The sequence below is a fragment of the Leptosomus discolor genome, chromosome 7, assembly GCF_034619465.1.
Source record: "Leptosomus discolor isolate bLepDis1 chromosome 7, bLepDis1.hap2, whole genome shotgun sequence".
In the NCBI taxonomy this organism is placed as follows: Eukaryota; Metazoa; Chordata; class Aves; order Leptosomiformes; family Leptosomidae; genus Leptosomus; species Leptosomus discolor.
Window position 1 is genome coordinate 56,381,296 of NC_141397.1, and position 25,966 is coordinate 56,407,261.

The window sequence follows — 25,966 nt, forward strand, 5'->3', positions numbered from 1 at the left end:
AAATGATGCAATTTTTCCTATTTAAGACATAAGAACATAAGAATTTTTCCCGACAGGAAAACGGACGCGGGGTGACCGCGGGTCCCGGGGTAAGGAGGCGGAGGGGGGGGGGTGAAGGAGCCGGGCGGGACGCCGGGCGGCCCGCGCCCCTCAGAAGGCGGCGGGACTCCACCGCCTCCCGCCCCGCGGCCTCTCCTCGCCCCAGCCCCGGTGCGGCCGGGAGCTCACCCCGCTCCCGACCCCACAAAAACACCGAGGAAAGGGGGTGTGGGGGGTGTGTTTCCTCTCCCTCCCGTTCCTCTGGGGGCTGGGGGCTGAGGCCAGCCCCCCCCCCCCCCCGGTGCGGCGCCCCCCACCTCAGCTGCGCGGCGACGACCAACCGCCGTTCGCGCCGCGGCCCCAACCACCGCGCTGCGGGCGCCGGCCGCTCCCCGCCGCTCCCCGAGAGAGGCGGACGGGGCCGGGAGCGGGACGGGGCCGCCCCCCGCTGAAGGCTCCCGCCCGTTGCGCCGCGGCCGCTCAGCGCCGGCTCCCGGCGCGGGGGATGCGCCGCACTGCGCATGAGCGGGAGGCGGCGGAAAGGCCCGTGAGGAGCTGGGAGCTGCCGCCGCCGGAGGAAGCCGCTGCCGCCGCCGCCCTCAGTCTCCGCCTGAGCCGGGAGGGAAGAGGCCTGCACAGCCCTCAACATGGTGAGCGTCCTCCCGGGTCACCTCTCGTCCCGGCCCGGCGCCTCGGGGCCGGCCAGCCGCCGCGGAGCCGCAGGGGCAGCTGGGGCCTAGTCGTGGCGGGCTGGGGTGTCCGAGAGCGGCGAAAGGGCCGGTCCCGGGGGCCCCGCAGCCGGGGCACGGTGTCCTGGAGCCGTGGGCTCCTCGGTCCTCCTGCCAAACAGGGTAGGGAGAGCGTGTGGGGCCCGGGAAGGGCGGTGCGGCGGGCCGGGGCTGCTGGCCGCGGGGCGGGCGGGCAGGAGGCTGCTCCTGGGCAGGGGCGAGCGCCGGGGCCTAGGTGGGGGGCGCCGGGATCCCGCGGAGGCCTTCGGCCCGCGGGGCTCTGTCAGGCCTCCTCACGGCGAGGAGATGCGCGCTTGCACTTTGTATGAGAGTTCAGGCACCTTTGTACGGGACAGGGGCAATAGAGGTGTTTTGTGGGTAGCCTGGTCTGTGTCCTGTGCGGGGTGGAGAGCAGCAGAGGCTGGAGAGAGTGCAGGGGACTACCAGAAACTGGAGGCTGCTTGGAGTTTTTCTCAGGATTTTAGGCAGCTCAGGGCCCGTTAAGTGCTGTCAGTTCACTGGGGATCTTGAATATGTTGATCCTTCTTGAACAGGGATTATGTTGGAGAATTTCTGGATCATTGTTTTGTGGTTTTGGTAAAGCTCCTATTCATATAAGTGGTGTAAAAGAGGACATATCTATCTTGCTTTTCCTCTAATATTTTTTTCCTTGTAGCTGAGGGTTTGTTGGGGACTCTCAAATCAACAGACTTTCTCCCTTCCCTCTTTTAGAGGCAAACTGCAGTGGATGGAACAAAATTTGCTATTTTTGTTCACCTAAGCAAAAGAAAAAAGACATACTTTAGCTTTATATAAGAGGGGGTCCTCGTTGGTCTCTTGCACAGGGTCTTATGCACCTGAGGGAACATGTTTATAGTTGTACTTCTAGGCCTTCTCTGTACACAAAAATTGTACAGCTTTAGCTACACTTGTACAGTTTAAAGTAGTACTTTTCTATAGCAGCTGTATTGTCTTAGGAAGGGTGTAAGAAGGAGTCTTAAGATCTACTGGTGTACATGTACTGTTAAAAAGGTATCTTATACCTGCAGTTAATACTATTCTGGCAAGCAGTGTTAAAAGCATATTAAAAAAAAAATCACCTTTAACTGATGGAGTTATGTTGGCATAAAAATTTGGTTAGCCAGGATTTAAATTAGTGGTGCAGTATGTAGAGCTCTAGTAAACTTGTCACTATGTTAACTAGTAAAATTTTTTAATTGAGTAGTTTGATGTAGATCTTCACTTGAGTCTTTTTATGGGAGCTTAAAACTAAAGTCTGGGTAAAGTTCAGACTGTAGAGGTGTCTTATTGCAATTCTGTAGTTCTGGGACTGTCTCAAACAGCACTTAGGCAGTAATGTTACACAACTTTTTATGAAGAGTTTTTCCCATAAAAAACACCTAGAGCTGTCTCACAGTATATCCAGTGCAGGTTTGCAAACTAAATACACGGTTGATGTCTTGTACATAGGTATATTATTGACTGACTACGTGGTTAGACGTTTAAATTGAACAATACTGTAGTAAGTGGCAATATAACAGAAGTAGTGAGGCACGTTGTTCTGAGGATAGCTTTTTGTGAGAAACAGCAGAATCCTATTGAATTAGTCTTCGTGGAAATACTTCGCTGAAGAACTAGCAGATACATTCTGTGGAACAACACTATACTGATAGATTGGTATTTATCAGATTGGAGAGAGTATCTGAATATTCTAGTCATGGCCCCAAGCGCAGTTGTTAGATTCTATGCAAACAACTGTTTTCCAGGTTGTGTTTGTTGACTCCAGCACCCAGGTGAAAGGATGACATAGACACTGAAGTGGGACTAAATGACAGGCTGCAGCTTTTATAAGGATTAAATACAGGTACGAATTGTTTCTAGTGCCCAGGTGTAGGATTCTGTATCTATACTTGTGGTATGTCAGAATCCTCTATTTAGTTAGGGGAAAGGATAAGGAGACTTTTTCACAGAGATCTGAAGATGTCCATCCAGAAACATGAGAATCGACATCCCATTTTTCTGCCTGTGTGCACTGCTGCTCTGGCTAGTTCTTCCAGTGGCTGTGGCAGGTTCCTGGGGCCAGGTTACTTGTGCAGCACAGCAAATGCTACGGTAGAGGCTGCTGCCGCTGCGGCTTGGCTCCTGCTCGCCTGTGCAAAAGTGCCAGTGAGAGCACTTCTGGCTCTGACTTGGTCTCACCAGTGTTCATACGGCCAGTGCTTTCAGGGCAAAGGTTTACGGGGTTTGAGCTGCCTTTGTCCAATATCTGGAAGGGAGGCCGTTACAGCAGCCTGTTAGGCTCTCTCTGGCCATTTAGGTAACTTGAAAAGGGTTTTCTGTCCAGCACTCAGGTACACCACCCTGGCACCATTCCTTGAATTGCTGATAGCAATCTGCCTCTCACCCACATTTTCATTTGAGCTGAGCAGCACCTGTAGAAATGATCTCCTTCGCCATACCTGTTAGTATATTATTGCTTCATCTCATCATGAGGACATGTAATGGGCCTGCAAATCAAGACAGAGTGGCAAGCTGGTCCATTTTACTACATCTTCTCTGAGGAGAAGAACTGCTACCTTGTACTATTCTGAATGATTTAATGAATTTAGGACTATGTGCGGTAATCAAGGCAAGTGTGTGAGTATCTGTTATCTTTCTCCAGAGCCAAATGGTAACCTTACCTCTATTTACATTATCTATCATATTGTCCAATATGTGTTCTTCAAATAATATTTCTACGCTGATAAATACATACTTTCTTACTGCAAACACAGGAAGTTGTAAAAAATTTAGAATTACAAGAATTTCAAGTCTGACGCTGTCTCCTGTATTGTGCTTCATGACATTGTTATGTCATGTTTAACTCAACAAGCTATTCTGCAAGGCTGTTTGGTATGGTGCTTGTTCATGTTTGTAGCAGTTTGTTGATATTAAATGTTTTTGGTTTTGGTTCTTCCATAGTAAAACTTGTAGGTTCTTGGCATTACGCTTAGGACAGAGTAGTTGGAGTGCTAGACAAGATGGTGCATGATTTTGTTTCCTCTCTCAGCTTACCAGAGAACCCTTTGAACTTACACTGTAAAATTACTTTTAACTAGAGCCATGAAAAAATTATTCAGGAATATGAACTACTCTGAGAACAAGGTGTGAAATTTATTATGTAGCTCTTGCTGTTTTACTCATGTTTTATGGTGCCAATGCAAATACAAGGTATGAATGCAGCTTCTAATGGCTGAATAGAGCTTCTGCCCAGGACCAGAGTTAAGAATGCTAAACAACTGACAGCTTTATTTTGTCTTTTTTTCTTTTTTTTTTTTTTTTTTAGTTGAAAAAGCCCTGATTTTAGATGTTTCTTTTACCTCTCAGGTTAACATGAATTACCTTAAAACACTGTTATGACTACTGCATTCTTCTGGGGAGCTGTGTATTGATCTTCTACAAAAGACTTTCTGTCCATATGCAAGTACTAAAATGATTTTATCCACTAAAAGAACATTAGAGGGTGTAAAAAGCAACTTTGATTTTATATTGCTTGTGATTTTTTTTTTTTTCCCCGTGAATTTTATATCAACAGACCTTGTAAATTTTTAAGTCTTGTTCGGTTCCACTGGAGACAAATGGATTTCACATCGGTTTGAAACAGAAGCTTAAAAAAATCTCCTGACAATCTTAGTGTGCTGTCTTTTCAAGAAACTGCTGTAGAAAATAAAACGTAGTTGAAGGGTGTGTTTGTTTACATTATACAGAAACTATGGCTGTTTACTTTGATTGTTTCTGTCTTTAACTTGAATTTGATGGGTCTTTTGGTAGGATATGTGTATGCCGTCACAGTTGGTGGATTAAAGTGTAATTCAGTGTATTCATAGACTTCTGTTGTTATTAACTTGTGTTTTCTTATCAAACAAAGAAAAATGCCTTTTAAGCTTTAGCCATGTATTTGTGGAATACAAGCAGTAAACCAGGTTATTTACAGGTGTCTTGGGCTGTACCTGTTAAAGGAATGTACAACGTGGAATGATTCAGACGCTGTCAGGGAGCAATGCTCTCTCGACCATTAGTGTCGCGACAGAAGTGACAGTTGTGATCTGTAAGGTTATTACAGGCACAAGCCCGTTCTTGTGTATGCGGGCTGAGGTTGCTCTGAACTGAGGTCAGTGGGGTCCTTTAAAAGTGCAAGGGTGCTTCTCGCAGCCAGATCTCTTGCTAAAGTTTAAGTGCAGCTAGTACAAAAGCCTAGACTTTGTGGAGGTTGATAGCTGCTTTAGAAAAGGCTTTACCTGCCACGTGCACGAGAACTTAACGGGCTTTTCTTTGAGCGCTGGCTGAAACAAAAGCACAGATGTCACATCATTCAGACTGCTTTCGTTAGCAGTGAAAGTAGCAGGAACCAGATCATCTGTGAGCAGTGGCTGGGAAGGGAAAGGTGAAAAGCAGTTACTCATTAAGGAGTAACTGTGTGAGTGCCGCCTTTGGGGGACATAAGGAGTTTTGGACAGTGATACTTCAAACTGATGGTGCGCTCCTTGTCTAGCTGGTGGCTGCTTATAAGCTTTGAGCAAAGTCCAAGAACAGGGTTTCGGTACGAATCCTCACCTCTAGTCCATGCAGTGTGAGAGGAAGGCTGTTGCTGTTTCCCATGGACGTTACCCAGGAGAGTGGAGCCCTCGCATGGCTATTAGCTATCCGGAAAACGTTGGTGACCACTGATCTTTTAATCTGAGGTGACTAAAAACGTGAGTGAAGAAGACAAGGAAAAACGACCATGTAGTCAGAGTTGATAGATCAGTTCTAGCATTTTTATTTTTTTTTCCTAGACTGGGAAAGCTTACTCCTCTGGATGGGGGGAGTTTCAGTCAGAGTCCAGGACAAAAACCCCATAACTTCACTGAAGTATCTGATCAAGGATGAGTTATTGAATTAGAATTAACAAATTTGATACTTTGTGGGGAGAGGCAAATTTTAATTTTAAAATCAATGTTACAGCATCAGCTGTTCATTAGAATGTTGTAATTATTGTAGTTTTATGAATCTACATAATGTAGTGTTTCTTTTGGAGAAGTTATTCTGTGTTTTCAAAGTAAATTCACCTTCTGTCTCTTATGTCATCCTCATTATGAAAGGTAACTTAGATACCACGCAAACTTGATCAAAGGCTTGCAGATCTGAATTTTCCTTTTTCCTCTTACCCCAAGGGGTAAGACTTACTAGAAAATTTGTTGCATTTGTTTTCCGTTGGTTTTCACTTGTATATTTTAGCAAGACATATCTGTTAAATAAAATCCTATCTTCGTTTTTAACTAGTGTTATAGTTGAGATTTTAAATGGATGGCATTACATTACAGTACATACAGTTGCAGTGTAAGGTGTTTGATGCCTGATGACTACAGGATTAAAAGTTATAGCGTACTCTGGCTTCTGTATTGCACACTTTAAACAGACTGTTAGAGCTTGGCTTCTAGAAATAGCCCTTAAAAGTGCAGAAGGCTTGGAACCTGTTCCTGCTTGAAGTGTGGGGTTTTAATGTGATGAAAGAAGAGCTATAATAGGATAATAAAAACTCAGCAGTAATTTCATCTCTTGCTGTCCTGTAATAGGCCTTCAAAGAGTTGTCCAGTCACTTAGGATGTGGAGTGTCTCGTCCACATTGGCAAGCTTCTGTGGAAACATTCATCAAATAGAAAGGAAGGGCTTTGGCACTTCTTCACTAAAAATAAACTCGTATTTGACCAGTAACTTGACCAGAAAAAGATTATGGCTGAACAGTGTGATTTATTGCATCTTAATATATGACCGAATGGTATACCGATTAGTGTTATAAGCTGCTTGACTCTTGGCAGACTCAATGTTCTTTTTAAAAGGTTTTATATTGTTATTATCACTTAGGGAGCCCCAAGCAGAGGAAGGTCTCATATGCTTATATAGGATTTAAATTTTATCATAGAAGTGATTTAAGGGACAATTTTTTGTCTAATAAATTGCATTCTCCTTTTATGTGACAACATGCAAAACACACTGCCTTTTGTGGTCTTGGGTATCCACGGTGAAGCCCTTTTAAACCTGTTCCTTGACTTTTTTTTTGTATGTCATTGCTTTTAGAGTTTACCCTTGCAGGAGTAGGGCAGAACAAAGCCTCTTGAGGTTTTACAGAATACTCACTATTAAAACGGCTATGCGTACTTATGCGTACATGTTAAGGAAAAAAAAAAAGACCACCCAAAAAAACAAAACACAAACCAACGATTAAAGGCACCACCTTTGTCAAAAAAAGAAAAAGGGTGCTAAGGTCACAAGTGTGACTGCCCTATAGTGCCGCTGAGTCTGTGGTGATGCAGCAGTCTGGCTGTGGGGAACTGATTTGAGGAAGCTGGTAATTGATATGGAAAGTTAGCCTTGGGGTTGTTTAGTCTTCATTTGGGGTGTCATTCAGTGATTTGTTTTGATATATCTCAGTTTACAATGCATTTTTAAGGACTGCAACTAAAAGTCCATTAGTAATTTCTGGAAGTCGCTCCACATGGCTTTGTCAGTGTAAGTGATTTTTGTGGAAGTTTGAGCTCAATGTTGTACGGTGTGGCATGTCTGCCGTGAAACTCAAAGCATGCACAGCTTATCAGCAGTGGGTCTGTGCAGGACCTGCTCTGATGGCTTGACCTTTACCTGGGACCACTTCTGAAAATCGGAGTTTCAGAAACATGTTTATAGCAAAAGGTCCAGTGTCAGAAACTGACTCAAAAGACTGAAATAAAGCAGCAAGACATTGTAACTTTATAAGTAGTGTAGCCTAACTAATATCACTGCATTGAAGTCTACAGTGTGTGCTAAGATTTTTCACTTCAGCTAAATGTTGTAGAAACAGGGTTGGTTTGGGGTTTTTTTGGTGGGTTTTTTATTCTTTTTTATTTATTAAAGGGATTTTAAATGAAAAGGTGTTGGTCTGATTAGTGTATTCTGTGCATTATCAGTTTAAGCCAAATGTATGCTCTTGTATTTGTTTTTTTTTAAAGGTATAACTGAAGCTGGTAACTTAACCAGTCTTACGAATAATAGTGTTCACCTTCACTGTCATCAAACAGCAGAAAACTGATTTTGACCTTTAGGGAAGATGAATTTGTGTTCTGAAGTGTTAGTGTTTTTGTTTTTTTGGTTTGTTTTTTTTTTTTTTCCTAATGATAATGTGATTGGACACTAATTATCCTTTGGAATGAAGAGCTTGAGCTCACACTGCTCCTAAACCATTCGTTCTTTGGCTGAGGATAATTTATCATGTCTAGAGAATTTTTTTGGCCCTTTTCCCTGTACTGCGTGAGAAGGAGTCATGCACTTGAAACTTACAATAATGACCAGAATATACAAGTTTTGGTTAGAATGCAGGGTAAATGACAAATGAAATATTTGTGCCCTGTAAGAAATCCAATCCTGATAAAAGTCAGAACTTTTATTTACCAAGTTGTAACTTTAGGAGTCTTCTTGCTTTGCATATACTGAGTGAACTTTAGAACTGAATTTGGATTTAGTGCAAGAGCTGTATGATTGCTTTCTCCTCATCAGCAGTTAGTTTTGTGTAACTAATACCCTTGAAATACTGAGTGTGCTTCTCCTCATGAAAAATGTCCTTGGGAATCCCTCTGTGCTGATAAATTACGGGCAGCAAGTTCTCCATGCAGTTTTGCAGTAGAGCAGAGGGATGTCTCTTGGTCTGGGCAGGAGGCCTGAAATTCCAGAGCTCTCACCTTGGCTACTGACTCCCCCGCCCGCCTCTGGCAAAATTACTTACCCTTTTTTTTAGCTTCAGTTGCTGCACCTGTGAAATGGAGACAATGCCTCCTCACAGGAATGTTTTGCAAATTATGTAGGTGGAGTTGAGCACCTTCAAAGTGGAAAAATATCTTAAAAAAAAAAAAAAAAAAAAAGTCTTTTAAGCTCTTTCAGCGTGTAGCTCCCTGAAATGGATGACCCAGCCTAGTGCCTTGCTGCCATCAAGAGGCACCAAGAGCTCCTGTTCCCGGCAGAGTGGTCTCGCCCCTCGGCCTGCACTAGCTGGTGCTTGTTAGTTCGGTCAGTTGGGACTAGATGAGTGCCAGCCTCTCAGTCAGGGCTGGCAAGCTATCTGTTGAGGCAATTAAGTCTATCATATATTTTGATAGCCATGGGCTTTATTTAGACATCTCAATTTGCCTTCTTTGGTAGGTGTAGCATTCTTCTATTAAGAGCAGAATGTTCCTTTTCTTTTTAAAAAACCAAAAATTGGTTTAAACGGAAAGGTGTCCCAGCTTACAGCTGTGTATGAATTTGCTGTGCCCTTCAGCCCTCTCTCCAAATAAGCAATAAGAATACCCATTTTTTGTTTCTATCGTTGCTTTGCCAGCCTGGTTTTTGTGATGGTTCAGTTTTGTTACAATGTAAAGTACTTAGGATGAAGGTAAGTTTAAATTTAAAAAACAAACAAAAAAAACCTCAACCAGAAAATAAATGTCGGTTGGAGTGTCTAACTGCCCCGTCAGTTAGAGGAAGTCTAATTGCTTGGGGAAAATTATAAAAGGATTGATTTAAAAAAAATTAACAGTACTGATGTTTTTGTTCTGTTTTGTCCAGTAAAACATTTCTAGTTACAGTATTGTCTGTTTTTAACTAGAACAAGTTGAAATCGTCACAGAAGGATAAAGTGCGTCAGTTCATGGTCTTCACGCAATCTAGTGAAAAGACAGCAGTGAGTTGTCTGTCTCAAAATGACTGGAAGTTAGATGTTGCAACAGACAATTTTTTCCAAAATCCAGAACTTTATATACGAGAGAGCGTTAAGGGATCACTGGACAGAAAGAAGTTAGAACAACTATATAACAGATACAAAGGTGAGTACCCTGAATTCTAAGGCTCATTTCCTAGCTGCATGTGTGTATTCTTCATTACACGTGTCATTGCTACTGTGCTGTGCTTGGAAATCTTACCAGCCCTTCCAGCTTTGGTTTCCCATTGCTATTGATGTAAGTTAGAAGGGCAGTATATGTAGGCTTCTGCTTCACAAGGGTTACATGTGTCTGCTTTAGGTACTCTGAATATACGTACATTTATACAAGATTAGGGTGTGGAACTGGAATTGTGGGTACAGTGAGTAACTGTAATGGTTAACGTTTTAGGTGGTTCTTCTGGGGAAGGCACATCACTTGGGACTTGCTTCTGACAAAGGGAAAGGTTGCATGCCAAGGATGGATTCTAGTTTAATTTTTATTGACCTTGTACTTATTATCAGATTGTTTTCTTTTCCGCTCCACTTGTAACTAAATCTCTCTCTGTTATATAGCCAGGATTCAACCAATGATATTCTACCACAAATAGTAAAGTGGAGTCAGTACAGTAGAACAAATTCTGTGGTTTAGCACTTAAAAAAATCTAAAAATGAGTGCTACATTTTCTGTCAGTTTTCATATGCATGCATAATTCAAATACCATTTTCCTGAAGTCTTTGTTGGCTTATGTTAGTAGATCTTTGTTAGTGCACTTGAAATGTGAGCATCTTGCTTCCAGACCAGATGTTGATTCCTTCGGGGAAAGAGGAGTGTGCCTGGCTGACTTGGAATGGGTAATGGGGCAACGTAACTTTCCTCTTGGAGGTTACCATGTCCAATCTTGTGCATGCTGGTGATGCCAGAAAACGCATAAACCTAGTGTTGACTTCGTAGTTTATGGGCAGACTTGTTCCTTGTATCAGTACAGCTTGCAAATGGACACTGCAGAATTGTTTGTAATGGCACACAGACCGGCAGTCTTACCAAAGATGCCAATAATTAAGTGTGCTGGTGGGAAAGGGCCACTGTTCTCTGTGTGGAATGAGTCAGAATATTATGCATATTATTAGGCAAAACCCAAATGTTTGTGGTGCTTTTGTGTCTCAATGAAAATAACGTAAGCTTCATTGTATGGAAGGCTCTATTGTAGTCACTGCCACAATTGTTAAAGCTTAACCACTGAAAATACTAATTTAATTTTGTTTTTAAAATATTGCCTTATAAGGGCTGAACCCAGACATGGCTTCTTGAAAATGTTTGCTTATCTTAAATATACTTATTGACTAAATAAGCTTTTTCAAAAATGTGTTTTTCTTGATACTTACTTTTATATCCCAAAGATCCTCAAGATGAAAATAAAATTGGTATAGATGGTATACAGCAGTTCTGTGATGATCTAGCTCTTGACCCAGCCAGCATTACTGTACTCATCATTGCATGGAAATTCCGAGCTGCAACACAGTGTGAATTTTCAAAGCTGGAATTCATGGACGGAATGACTGAGCTAGGGTAAGTGTGCAGTATTAGGCACTGACCGTGTAATCCAGTGTCAGAAACTGGAATGTTGGGTGAAGCAGCCCTGTTTTGGGGAATTCACAATCACATTGTCCTTTCAGACTTCAGAGACTTTTCGAAGTCTAGCATCGCTTGTCTGCTGTCCACGTGCTAGATGCTTAGTGGCTAAAACAAGGAGAGACAGCTTTGAGTGCTGCTTGCCTTGATTGTGTATTTCGGTTAGTTGCCATAGAGCTACTCAGGTAGGTAAAGCAAGGATGTTGGTCTGTAGCTTGGCCTACCTGGGTTTTCTCTGCCTTATGAGAATGTAGTAGTCTTTATCACATTTTTCTAAAAATCTTATGGATTATAGATCTGATGTATCACTAGTATGTGCAGATGGCAATGCGAAGAAATAACAACAAAGAAACTAAATTGTTGTGTAGGTGCGGACTGATTAAAGGCTGCTAGAATTTTGTTTTGATAACTGTATTGTATTCTGCAAAAATCTTAGAAATTTTTATTTAAGTTATAACTCATATTTTATGGCAAAATGAATAATACACAAATAAACATGCTTTTTAAAATGCAGGTGTGACAGCATAGAAAAACTGAAGGCCCAGATTCCTAAAATGGAACAAGAATTAAAAGAGCCAGGAAGATTTAAGGATTTTTATCAGTTTACTTTCAACTTTGCAAAGAATCCGGGACAGAAAGGTTTAGGTATGTATTCTTAATTGTAAATGTTTGTTCATAAATATGGGAAATGACAAAGCAGTAAGTGAAAGTGTTATTGTGATCCAATGAGGCTGAAAGATAACACCCTTGGGATAAAATACACCTCTGTTGTGAAAGATAGATGTCAATTTAAGCTGTTCAAATTGATAGAAGTATCTGCATCATTAATATAGACTACAAAATTTCATGAGAGAGGGTTTATTCTTTCACTAAGAGTGCGTGCAATTCTCAGGCAGTACAGTGGATTATGGCCTTACGTTGAAGGCATAACTGTACCACTTACAATTTGCAGTGCTGAACAGACTATTTGAATTTTCACTTTTAGAAGAAAATAAAGCTTTAAAACTGATTTCCATGTTAAGTACACTTGTCAATCTCTTGTAACACAAAAAATGCTTGCAAATGTCTAGACAAAATAGAATTAGAATAGCACAAATAGATTTCTGTATCCTGGGCTTGGTGCCTGTTGGTAATAGGTACCTATCTAAAGCCTTTTTTTTTTTCTCTGCTCACTGAATGGGTTGGGTTTTTTCATTATTTCAGAGCTCTTCTGCTGATTGTGCTTTTGATTAGTGAAGTGGAAGAATCACTTATTAAAAATAGTGACAGAACACCACAGATCTGATGGAACTAAATGAACAAACTGTAGATCTGTCTAGTTAAAACAGTAAAAATGAGGGAACAAAAACTTCCTCCAAGCAGTACTGTTAGAAGCACATTCGTTTATATACAGTGTAGTTGAGATATTAGCCATAACTAGTATTTAATGACTGTTAACTTCTGCTTTTGAGAAGAAATACTGAAAGGCCAGTAGGTTCTTTCTTGGCAGCTTGTGAATTTATTTGTCTCCGTAATGGAGTGCCTTAAGCTGACTGCCACTGACCACCTTTGCATTCCTGCGCTGTGAAAAGATGAGCATTCTGCTTTGGTTTGGTTATCTCTTATAAGTGGGTCAACTTCTGGCTTAAAATGAATATTGAAAAATAAGTAAATAAGCAAAAGCTCCATGTCTTAGTTTTGACTCTGTCATTCTTTAACATCTTCCTGTATCCTGTTTCTTGTTTTCTGTTGGATTGTGAGTTTCCTTGTCTTTGGAGAAGCTAAAAGAGCTCTGCTAGACTGTTTGAAAATACTTGTGCATGCAAGTAGTCAGACCTGAATCCTGCAAATAAATGGATAGGCTAATTCTTATTTCTTGTAGAAAGTTGTATTATTTTTTTAGGCTGCTACAACAGGGAAAATGTGGACAGCAACCAAACTGTGAGGAGACAGAAGTTAGGTTATGGAGAGTGTCCGTGTGGAATCAGTTCTGCAGTGTCAAGAGCTGCAGGGTTTAGTTGTTTGTTTGTTTGCTTGTTTTATGGTTACCATTGTAACATTTGTATGTTGTTTGTAATCTTTAAACAGCTTTCACAACAAGGAGTATTTTGCAGAATCCCTGTAAGGTGGTAAAAGTGAAATGACAAATTACAATGATATTGTAATTGCACGATAATTTTTAATTAATTTTCTCAAAGCTTCAGAATAACAGAACTGTTTGATGTAGTACTTGCCTCTTATTTTCTTCTTCATATTTCGAAGATATAAGGAAGACTTGAATTCTTTTTCTGAATCCATCCCCCCAGTCCTGTATAGAAATGAATCTTTTGAGTATCCCAGATGGAAGAGACTTCAGTAAAAATTACTAACCAGGAAATCTAAAAGTCCCTTGCTTTATTTCTCATTCATCCTAAAGCTTTTTTATGCAGGTTAAGCTCTAACAGTGCCAAAGACAAGTACAGCTTTCTCAGATCCATGTAGCAGATACGTAGTGTAAGGGTTGTGGGGTTTGTTTTTTCTTTTGTTTTGTTTTTAAGTGTGGGTCTGTAAGTGATGTAGAACTGAGCTTAAAATCTGGATATTTACCAGCCCTTTTGGTGCCAATAAATACGCAGTTCTAGGCATGAATTTACAATGGGGCAGGATAATTCTGGAAACCCTCAAGGAAAAGCACACTGGGAGAAGTACAGTGCGGGAAAGTAAGTGCTCCTAGTTAAGCAATTAATTTTGGAGTGTCTAAATAACTGCTTGTAGGAACCTGCAAACTGATTTTAATGTATATTGGTCTCTAATCTTCTAAACATTGTGTAGTAGTTCAGGCATCTGGAAACACATTTCCTCTGCATAATTCCTTATTACTGTGTAAGTACTGTGGATGTCTTAAAAGTTCTTGTGATACTTGCATATCACTTGAAAATACCTTTTAGCTGATGGTCATCTCAAACGTTGCTTGCTTCTCTTGCATCCCTCTGGATAAAAGTCAAAATGGAGCATATATTTTGAGACTTTCATATTTGATCCATGAGGACTTCCTGAGCATTCTTTCGCTTTCTTATGAGAGCCTAGAATTACATCTTTACTTTCCAATTTTGTGATTTCATAAAATTTCTTTTAAAACCTGCAGTTTGTCCTAAGGCATTATGTCTTCATGCTTTACATGCTTGGACTCAGGTAATGAGTTTGAAGTTGCAGCATCTTGAGATCTGTTTTTTAAAGGCCTTTGCTTACCCACAGGAATAATCTCACAATTGCATAAGAATGTCGAAATGCACCGTTTGTTTATAGTGTTTGTTTATAAACCACTGTAAATATGCAGGGATCTGGTAGCCTTGCATTTTGTGTATGTTGCTATTAATGCATTATGAGTAAATAAAACTTGGCTTTCTAATCGGTTTCCTTGAGGAACTGATCAGCTTAATGTGAAGTTTGTGACTATTAATTATTAGAAAGTGCATATGTTTGTATCTGAACCTTCTGTTAAGGAGATACCTAGCCTTTATACTCTTTAAGTTGTCATTTTCACATACAACTTATGTACTGAGGAGTAGTGACTTCTGTTTGTCTCTGCTTCTCAAAACTCATCGTGAAATCACACCCCTTTGCAGCTGCTGGAATACCTTCCACAAATTTTATCCTTTACTTTGGTCAGGAAGCATTATAATGTGAATATACAGTTCCAGAAGAACTTTCAATATCAAAGATACTAAACAATTCAGAAACTCCCCCCATCACCATCTATTTTCCCTCCAGCAATGTGGAGGTCACGCTGTTTTGTTTGCGTTTGATTTTACCTCTAAGAACCACCTCTGGTGGTTTTTAAATAGTTTGGGCATCTGGGGGAAAGAAGTGGGTTACTTGGGTTGTTGGGGTATTTTGTTAGTGTTTTTGTGTTTTTTTTTTTTTCTCCTGAGAGGCAGTTGATCATGTGCCTCTTCTCTGTGTGCTCTCAAGAGGATTGTTTATGGAGGACGTTTATAAGAGCTTTTGTTAAAAAAAGAGGTCACTTAACTCGGTAGCCTTTTGGGGTTCCTGCCCGCACTTGGCCATGGATAGTGAATTCAGTCAGGCCAGAGTTAGTAGCACAGTTAAACCGCACAGCGGTCCTGGCTGAGCCCCGGCCCAGGAGCTCAGCTAGGGACAGGTTTAGAACTCGGATGCGTAACTTCCTTTTATCAGCTAACAACTAATAAACAGTAAATGCAGGTCAGTTTAGCCGCTGGCAAATACCAGGGAGGTGAGGATTTTTTTTTCCTTACGTGCTAGACTAACCAGTCTCTTTCTCCCTGCGATGCGGTACCAGCACCCAGGGCTGACAGGCAGTAGGTTGTTCTCGTTCCTCAACTGTGTCAGTTCAGGTTTCTCAGTCGTCCTGAGAAACAGATTCAAAACAAGCAAGAGCTTAACAGGAGTCTTTGGAGAAAAAGAAAAGGGAAAAGAAAAACCCACACACCCAAAAAAACTCACCAAAAAACCCCACCCCAAACCCAACCCAACCAAAAAAATACCACCAACTAACAAACCATCTGCTTGTGCAGTACTTAATTTTTTTTTTTTTTTCCAAAGGAAACCTGATTGTAGAAATGAACACTTGACAAAAGCCAGTACCTGTAACAAGGTTGCTCTAAAAATGAAATCCTAAAAAGCTAGTTTAACGTAAATTGTATTTTATATATTAAAAAAATTTAAAACAGATCTTACTACAAAATATGACTGATTTTCTTTTCAAGTCAATAGCTTTTCTAAGACAAATGTTTCACTGAATTTTAATGAAAGTATTGTTAGGTAGGCCTATGAAATATCCAAAACACACAAGGAAATTTTAATTATTAATATGGGTAATTTTCAGTTCTTCTGTACTCGACTGATATTATTGAAATCTGTAAAATAGTTGTGTAACGCTTTATGAATGACTGCCTTTTTGTGAAGGATCCACGAGTATATTTGCATTAGATTAATCTTTTCACCTTTGTGAATACGTGGTTCATCTTAGTGTTGGATACCTGTGGAGATGATATATTTGAAATGTGTATCTCTAAAAGTAATGTATTTTAATATTACAGATTTAGAAATGGCCATTGCCTACTGGAATTTAGTACTTAATGGAAGATTTAAATTTCTAGACTTGTGGAACAAATTTTTGTTGGTAAGTTTAAATCTTTACATAAACTGGACTGCAGTATTTTCAAAACTTGGAGGATAAATGTTTAAATTGAGTACATGAAATAGACTATTTTGACCCAGATCCCAGATACTGCACTTCATAGTGTGTGTAAGAGAAATACATTTTGGGGATATGGATGTGTCCAAGACAGTAAAAATGTGTATAAGGGTTTTGAAATTATTTTTTTAAACATAAATTTTCCACCCCTCCAAACAGGAACATCATAAAAGATCAATTCCTAAGGATACCTGGAACCTTCTTCTAGACTTTAGTACAATGATAGCAGATGATATGTCTAACTATGATGAGGAAGGTAAACATTTCCATTTTCTTGCATTAACTTCTAACTGTGTTTTATGCTACATTTGTTACTGTATATCTGCTTTGGCACAGCTCTCTAATAACAGCATGGTGAGAGTATCACTGGGATCTGAAGTTCAGCTGGAGCTACTTTAGTGCGTGTCGTTATCATCTGTTACTGCAGTTTTAAAAACTAAATGCTGAAACTTTCTTGAATCCATTTTCTTTTTTCTTCCATCTGAGCTCAAATACTAATTTTTTCTTACTGAGACAAACCCTGATACTTGTCCATTTAAAAACCACAGATTCTCTGTCAGCGCAGTTCTTGGCATCTTCAATGAAGTAACTGATTCGTGGCCTGTGCGTTTCTTCACAGGGTCCTCTGGTTATTGCATTTCTTAACTGACGATATTTTTTTTAGTTGGTTGCTTCAGTTTTTGTGAAGACTGGACACGTAGTAATGTGAAAGTGAAGCTGGCAGCATGCAGGGATTGCTAAACAGAAGTTATATCCTACCGAACATGTGTTTTGTAAACTTTTGTATTGATCTTTCCTCTTCCAGTCCCTCTGTAGCCAGGAACAGCTAATTCCCTTCAGTCTTTGGCGGCAGATCAGTTCAGTGAGTGGAGGAAACTGTACACTTCTGCTACTTCCAGCGCAGAGGGGAGCAAACTTCTACAAATTTGTTTAATACTTATGGACAGTTCCTGTTCCCTTATCATTGAGCAGATGGGCTGCAGCCCACAATAAATCCATGTAGGTTAGAAAGATTAGAGGCAGACATGTTTTAATGATTTGGAATACAAATATTGTAAGGGGGGGGAGAAAACCCCAAACAAGCCCACAATTATTTTTAACCTTCACATGACTGGGGACCCCTTTGGACATGGCTGCTGGTGACATGTAAATATTGCTAGGCATTGTCAGTGCCCCTTGGTAAGGAACACGGGAGAGTCAGGCAGTGTAACACCAGCCCTCCAGGGCATCCTGCTGGGGTGCGGGCTGTTGGAGGGCGCTTTGCTGTTGTTTTCAGGGGTGGCTGAGGAAGGCGATCCGAACAGTCGAGCGTTGCGTTAATGCAAAATCAAACCGTGAGCAGTAAGGGCTGTAGGACGCTAAGAGAGGTTGCTGCTGATCAGTGTAGACTGCTTTGTCCAACGTGCAGTTTTTTAAGTAGCTATTGCCATCCTGGAGATTAAGTCCTGGTGGCAAAACCACGACAGTTTTTTAAGCTAGGATTTTTGTCAGGTGTTTTCTTTTCTTCTTTTTTTGGTCAGGAAGATGAAGGAAGTAGGAAAGGGATGTGTATTAACTGGGTTTAAAAGAAGTAGAAATCTTTAACCAGCTCTTAAATTTCAAGTAAGAAAATCAAATTACAGGTGTGGTTTTTTTGCTTGAAACTATGCCTAGTTAAGACTGGACAGTAAATAACTTGTTTAGATTTGAAGCTTTAAAAAGAATGCCTTGTTGAACTGAGTTCTTACATTCTGGTCTTTTTTTTTTTTTTTTTTTTTTTCCTTTTAGGGGCATGGCCAGTTCTTATTGATGACTTTGTGGAATTTGCACGCCCTCAAATTGCTGGGACAAAAAGTACGACAGTGTAGCACTAAAGGACCCTTCTAGAGTGTACATAGTCTGTACAAATACCTGAAATGGAAAATTGCACAGTCAATTTCTGCTGGCTGGACTGAACTGAAGATCAATCCTCACAATATGGCTGAGGGTTGAGACAAACCTTTAAGGATACATCTTGGACCATATCATATTTCATTCTTCTACTGGTGGTTTGGGCTTTTCTTCTAGTCTGGACCACTCTTGCCTGTTAAAATTCCAACATTGTGGATTTCATCATGGATTTTGGTTGGGCTTTTTTTTTGTGGACCACCCTAGTTTCATCTCCCATAAGTCCTAGAAGCTTTATAATTTGAGATTTCTGCTTTCACATAAAGCACAATGCTGGTCATCATCAGACAACTGTTGTATGGCATCTGAATTATACAGATCAACATCAAAACAATTTTTAAAAGAATCCTTAAATATACACTTGGGGCTAGTTGCAAAGACTGTATTGATAGCACTTCCTGTAAGAGTGATATATTTAAGTGTACTGGGTCTGATATTTTTTTTTTCTTTTCTGGAAAAGTACAGGTATCGTCTAAGTGAGTTTGAGTATTTGGTAAAAACAATTACAGAAATAACCAAGAAAACCCGAGGTTGTTGATACTGGGGTATCTAGGTGCCTATCTGAATGGTTTGATTGTACATCAGCTGGCTGTGAGAACAGTTGAAGTACGACACAACTACTGTGCACTTAAAGCACCCGTGTTTAATGTTATAGTCAGCCTTCAGTGAGCGTCATTGAGATAAGCTGTGTGCGTCATGATAGAATCTAATATTCTCTAGGTTATTATCTAAGAAATCAGATTTCATTACAGTTTTGAAATGCTTATCTGTCTGTCAAAAAGGTTTTTCATTTCTGTGGAAATCTAAAACTTGAATATACTGAATTTGTGTCTTAAATGTTTGCTACACAATACAGTATTTTAAATCGAGACATGTAATTTTTATGGTTGAGGTATGATGAAAAAAAAATGGCCCTGTTGTACAAGAAGCTGGTGAGTTTGATGTGAAGCTAGGTTTTGAAACCATTATCCTGAGAAGTAAGTTAACTCTTTATAACGTAGAGGTACTGCCATTATGAACGACACCCATTTTTTACGTCTCTTGTTGAGTTTTCCTTGAATTGACATATCACTGTGGTTGCCAAATACAGAAATTAGGAGTAAAGCTTTCCCAAACAAGCACAGATCAGATACAAAATACTACACTGGCTTTGTTTGCTTAAATTATTTTGTTGATCATCACTACTTCTTACTGTCTTACTGCATTTAACTAAAGTTTTTGTTCAAAGCAGGTTTTATCAGATGCAATTCTTCTTTATTTTTAATATTAGAAGAGCTCTTGAGCCACTTTTGTGCTAAACATGGTCTTTTACTCCTCACTTAGCTACTTGTGAAGAGGCGTGACAAATACTGCTCTGCAGAACAAGCTGGAAAATACCAAGCTCCAGGAGAAAAGAAAGACTGTAGTGACAAGTAAGGATAGAGGTTTAAGTCCGTGCTCTCAATAGTGCCGTAAGGCCAGAATTATTTTTGAAATGAGTAATTGGTACTTGCACTAAATACCAGAACACTCTTATGCAGATGCTAAAAGTATTTTAGGAAAAAATTGACTATTAGACTGCTAAAAAATTTTTCTTTGTACTCTGTGAAGGTGACCGTAGGGCTAGCTCCTCTTACAGCAGTGCCCTTTTAAGAAAGTCCAGTTGCGCATCGATTTCAAGACTACGAAAACATTGCAGACTTTCTCCAGCTACTGGAATTGGCTATGCCAAAAAATGTGTGTTTTGCTGCTTTCAGTATTTCCTTTCTCAATTCTGTGTAAATATAAATGGGGACTTGAAATTATGGGGGGCGGGGGGGCAGTGGAAAAAAGCTCTGCAAGGTATCTATGTGTGCTGTTTTCTGTCTTGAGGGTTTTGGTACAGTTTCAGATTGATTAGTTCAAGTATGCTGTGTTTGGAGAGGAGAACTGACTTGCTTTTTATCCCAATACAGACTCATCCCTCAGAAAAGTCTGAGATTGGGTAGTGGCGTAATGCCGTGGCATTTTAAAGAATATTCCTTTTGAATGCAAGATCTTTTCAACAAGATAGTGTTGTCATCAGTTTGGTACTACACGCTTATAATTACTGTGTAATTATAAAGAAATACATAAATCTTTGACTAATTATGTTGCAGAAAAGGGTTATTTGTGCTATGATGGCATCTTAAAAGTTTTTCAAAACGAGTGACTGAAGTTGAAAGAAGCATTGATTTAACAGGGTGTTGTTCTAAGGACAAAATGCCTGGTTACAGGGAATATTTTGTATTGAAACGTGCTCAGATGTGGCCATGTGTGTTTTCCTTTATATATTTGTGTGGTTTTTCTTTAAGAATGCAGACAGTTGCTTACTTGGATTGCTTTAATTCGTAAGTGCTTATGTCTTCAATTTGATGATCTCCCCTTCAATGGATCAGTTTAATTTTGCCAAATGTCAAGGGAAAAAAAGGCGGCGAACATCAAGTTTGTAACCTGTTTTTATACATTAAATATGTACAAAATTAGAAGTGCCCTGATATAAAACATTTAATCTCAAGATTATATTTAGTAAAAAACCATCCTTTACATATCTCTGTAAGTTCAAATGTAACTTCTTACAATCCCTCTCATTACCAACAGAGGCAATAAAGCTCCAGTGAAATTGCCATGACTAAGTCTTCTCATGCATTGTTTCAGTGTATTATTTGTAAGACTTATTTCTAGAATGTGCTTTTAAGCAGGGGGGGAAAAAAAAGTATGGAATACTTGTCTTCTGCATAAAATATGCTTTATTGGTAAGTCTCTTTTTTTGGGGAAAAAAAATAACCTAAGAACTGCTCTAACACCTTGCCTACAGCTGATTCTAAGTGTTTACAGCTGCACCATGGAGCTGATCTTTCCCAGGCATGTGAAGGAGGACACCACACACAGTGCGGTTGTTTCAGTAGGGGTGAAGACTGCCCTACAGATGTGACTTTTTTTTATTGCTCAACCTGTTAATAAGTAACTTATGACTTGCTTCAGAACTGTTTTACAATGAAATCCATGCTGAGAAATCCTTATTTAAGAAAGATATAGTTTTTTAAGAATGCATTTAATAAACTTTTGTCATTCACGCTTTATTTAAATCATGTTGCCAGAAGTCTCTGTAGATTTTTATTTGAGTATGGTACACTGATGCCATTTGGTTTTTAAACCCATGGTGCCATTCAGTCCTCTGAGCTCTCAAAGAGCAGACCACACCATTAAATTATAATCTTGGCCATCAGAACTAGGCCTTAGCTTTGTAATACTTAGCTGACTGGTTTGGTACCAACATGTTTAGCATCTGAATGAGTAACCATTAAGTTTTGCTCCTGACAGTTTAAACACTAGACACCTGTAACTCAAACCCAAGTCGGGACAATGAAACTGGTGTTCTTCCAGTACCCTTCAAGCTCTCAGTTAACAAAAGCTGCCTAACTGACTCTCATTTGACTCTTTTAGAAGAAGTGACAACCCTTTCCTTTCTGAACTCAATTCTATGTCTTCAGAGTGCAAAATGCCAAGCCCTCCTCCCTTGAAGAGTTCAAAGGACAACTGACAGGAGGATGAATGGGAATCAGCTGAGGAACAGGGTGAGAGATGAGGGAAGGGACAAGGCTGTGGCAGCCGGTTAGAGGTGCTGTTGAAGAAATGGGAATGAAGCTCTCTGCCAGCAGCAGAGCTCAGGGTGAGCTGGAGACATGGGGCAGATGGACTGAGCTCAGCTGCTGGAGGGACCCTGCCCCACGCTTCTACAGGGGGGTGTGTGTGTGTCAAGGAGGCTGCGGTTGGTTTGCACTTGTCTCCAGCCAGAGATGGCAGCGAGACATCGGCTCGTGCCTGCGATCTGGGGAGGGGCCCATCCCCATGGGTGTAGGTCCTCCAGCTGTGCCTGCCTCTTCAGCCTCGGTGCTCAATAATGTAATAATTAAACCAAATGTAATAATTAAAACAATGACTCAGCTAGAAGTGAAAGTTTTATTTAATAAATATAATTTTCATAAACCATTTTTAAAACAACAACTACTGACCAAGCTGTACAATGAGCAAGCACACGGACCCGCTGTCCAAGAATCAAAAATAACATGAGGCAGCCACAGTGTCAGAGGTCCAAAATTCTTTGGACTAATTATTGCTAGTTTCCAGTTGTCAATGCCCCTTATTTGTCTAAAATCTTTTAAAAGGTACTTCTTGTGGAGATACCAGTCAAGTTTCTTTTCTTCAAAAAAAAAAAAAAAGGCAGCAGAACTTGATCACACTTCAGTGAAAACAACAGGAGTCTACATGATTTGTTATTTTTATGTATTTGACTGTAACGAGGAATTCTAATGATTTCTTATTTATACCTGAAAGGGAGTCTCATTTTTAACCATTTTCCCCTTTCTAAGCTCCATGCCCCATGGATTATCCTTTATCCCCTTGCCAACATGTAAAAAGGTTGAGAACCTCCTGACATATGAAATAATTTCCTCTGAAACAGCTGAGGAAAAACCGATACCCAGCACAGGCCAGTTCAGCGTACGTCAGGGTTTCTTTCGGCCAAGTCACACTGTGTCACAAACAGCAGCATATTTAATTTCCTTCCACTTCACGTTTTGTGTAGAGGTCTTTCACCCCCACCCCCTCTCAGCTTTTATTCATGTCCAAGCATTTATACAAACTGGAAACAACAAAAAAAGTCGTCATCTACAGTGGTGACAATTGTACGTACTTATTGTAATACGACATCATAGCGTGGCAACAGCTAGAGCAAGGCGAGAACTTCAAAGTGATGAGAACATTCCTTTGAACGAAAGCCACAGAAGCTTGGGCAGCACACAAGGTGTCTCTACCACGTCATTTCTGATGCCTCTACGAGCAGTATTTAGCTGAAGGGAAAAAAAAATATCTACGGAAAGCAGAAGCCTTGCAAATACCGCTGCAACTGCGCTTCGAGGACGACTGACAGCAAGAGTCGGTACAGCCACGAGCATCCCGTCCGTCCTCCTCCTGTTACAAATTGGGTCATTCCCATAGAGAGCAGAAACCAGACAAATCATGCCACTGGAAGCTAACAACAGAAGCAAAGAACATACAAAACAACCACCAATAAAAATATTCACAGAAAAAACCCCAGATCTGCCAAGAAGCAAGTCTAACTGGGAAACAATTTAGAAACAGAGAAAAAAAAAAAAAGCCCACAAGGAACAGTTTGCCCAGCTCTAGGGACAACTCCTTTGAATCACTGGTGTCTGTGTAACAAGGCAGAGTTACCAGGTTTCTACACAAAGAAAACAAGAATCTCAAAAATCAGTGGTTCAAAGCACGTTATGATTGAGCAGTTTTGAACACTGAATTTCACCAAAATCACTAATATTTAGAAGTGCAGATAAAACTATTAAAAATAATGTACACTACATCTTTGAGACCTTTCTACTAACACTAGAAAATGAGATTTTTTTTCCCCCAATATAGAAGTTATACTGTCATTAAAAAACATGTGTTTGAAAGTATTACCAAAGGTTTCCAGTAAGAAATTATAGTTGCCTAATATGCACTCTAAGTTGCATCTTTTCTCAAATCATCTTTTGCACTAGAAAACAAGAAATCAGTCTGAAAATGTAAAGCCAAAGCTCCCAGCATTAACCTTCCTTTGCAAATTTTTTGTCCCCCCCACCTTAAAAAATATACAGAGTATTTTAAGCAGAATATTTACATTTAGTTTGTGAAACAATTCAGAGCATCTTCCCACTTAATCTTTTCCCCTGCACCCTTTAAAAAGCAAACTCTGGCAACTAAAACTGTTTTTCTACGTTAACAAAACCAAACCCTATTTTTCACAGAACAAGAACTAAAATCTGCTGAGAACTCGAACCCCTTCTGAACGTGGCTACGGAGAAGGTGCTTCTTCAGAGACACTGCATAGTAAAGTGACCACACACCACTCTTCCTTTTAACTACGACCCTCTGCTGTAGGCTTTTCTGGCACACCTTGTGGATTTCAAGGCTAAGAGGTAATTCTAAAACATTTCCCCTCTATGGCAAATTCTCCCTCACCCAAATCAGAGAGATGAACGCTAGCGTTACACTGAATTAGCTGTATTTTGCTCAGTCTTCTTCACGAAGAAATCTACACTGTGCCCAGTGCACAGTGACCGGTTTCACACGCTTTACTGTCAAGGAAATACACAAAATCTTTCTTCCTTGAACAGAAGCAATTTTAAAAGATTTGTGACATCGGTACAAAACCACAGTCGTTTCTTCCATCCAAAATACGTGTCAGACCAAAAAATCTGGTCTTATGCACACCGACTCTACATTCTTACTAAATGAGAAATTATTTAGATTTACTGCAAATAGAAAAATATACCTTGGCAGACTGATGGATTCTTAAGTCCTTCCTGAATTGTTTAAATGCATGTTTCTTCGGTAACCTTACAAACACTGGGAAAAGGGAAAGTAGGGGGAAAGGGAGAAGAGATGGAAGGTTTTAAAGAAACACATAATGAATCCAAATTATTCTTCAAATATAGGACCGTGCTTCTTTTGTGCAAATACAATTAACATATTTGTGTGGTAAAAGCCAAAATACAGGTATGTACAGAGCTGAGCCAATCTAAATGCTTGGAGCGGGGCTGCGTGTCAAAGCCTCTGCCTTCTACTGCACAAAATTAACGCCAGTTTGTATTTCGATACACGGCAACTACCGCCACAGACGGATGAGGTTACATGGTCACACCAACTGACGCGATGAGTAGAGTGCTACAGTGGACACAGACAAACACGTACTTCTGAAAAGTGCAACACGGTGGTTTGGACACAGAAGATAACAGCTAAACAGCAGATCTCTGATTAGAGTATTTCAGAAAATTCTTTGTTTCCTAGGTATCCATGGCAGTACGAAGACACCTAGAATGAGAAACTACCAAGAAGAAAATCATTACTCTAAAACCCGATTTAATACTATATATATATATGATATATAAAGGAAGTTACAGGGGTAGGTGAAACCCAAGTGTCTTTCAGGACTGTGTATCTGGATAGAAGTTTTCTTGGGGACTGGAGAGGTGAGCATTCAGTTTATTGTACCCCCACGCAGGACCTGGGCTTCAAACAGCACGCAGTTGGACGAGTCGCAGGGTAATGCCTATCGCTCGGAGTATGCAAGGCTCTGTTTTCAGTGATTCTTCATCATCTGGACGCTCAAGGGAGGGGATCTCTAGTGTACAGCTGAAACTTTCAAGCTTAAGCTTCACTGCTCTTCTGCATGATAGAGATAGGAACTATGAACACCAAACTAAACACTTATTTAAAAGGAAAATTAGCTATATTTTGATTTTGTTTCTTCTGTTTTGTAACTAATTTTAATCCATTCTTAATCAACTTGTGAACTGGTCTTCACCTATACCAGTGGGACAAAAGCCCTCAGGTACTGGATGTTCAAGTCACTACAGGTTTCCAAACGAGGTTGCAGGGAAGTGTCTTTACTGCACTAACGCTGCCTTCAACAGTGAGATCTTGAAAATCCCGCAGCATCTGCATCCTTCAGCTCAGCGTGAGGCTTCCAGCCGTTAATGCAAAGATAAAAGTTCCACAAGGAGAACTTAAATAATACCAGCTAAAGTCATGAACGAGAATAACGAAGAGCGGAGCTGTTTACAGGCATGAACATCCGACACATGATACAAGGCAAGCTGGACCTCTTGAACACCTCCTCTAGACCTGCAGCTCCCTGAACTCGGCAGAATTTGGGATGACTG

The 25,966-nt window shown here is 40.3% G+C and overlaps 1 protein-coding gene across 1 annotated transcript; it reads left to right on the forward strand.

Annotated features, from left to right (window-relative positions):
* Positions 1 to 677: 677 nt before the first annotated feature.
* On the forward strand, positions 678 to 20,874 carry DCUN1D1 (defective in cullin neddylation 1 domain containing 1). Its single transcript, XM_086467686.1, has 7 exons — positions 678 to 689; positions 9,400 to 9,616; positions 10,891 to 11,059; positions 11,637 to 11,767; positions 16,162 to 16,244; positions 16,479 to 16,575; positions 18,087 to 20,874. The coding sequence occupies exons 1-7, from the start codon at positions 687 to 689 to the stop codon at positions 18,164 to 18,166; spliced, it is 780 nt and encodes a 259-aa protein (XP_086323812.1). The 5' UTR covers positions 678 to 686; the 3' UTR covers positions 18,167 to 20,874.
* The last annotated feature ends 5,092 nt before the right edge of the window (positions 20,875 to 25,966 follow it).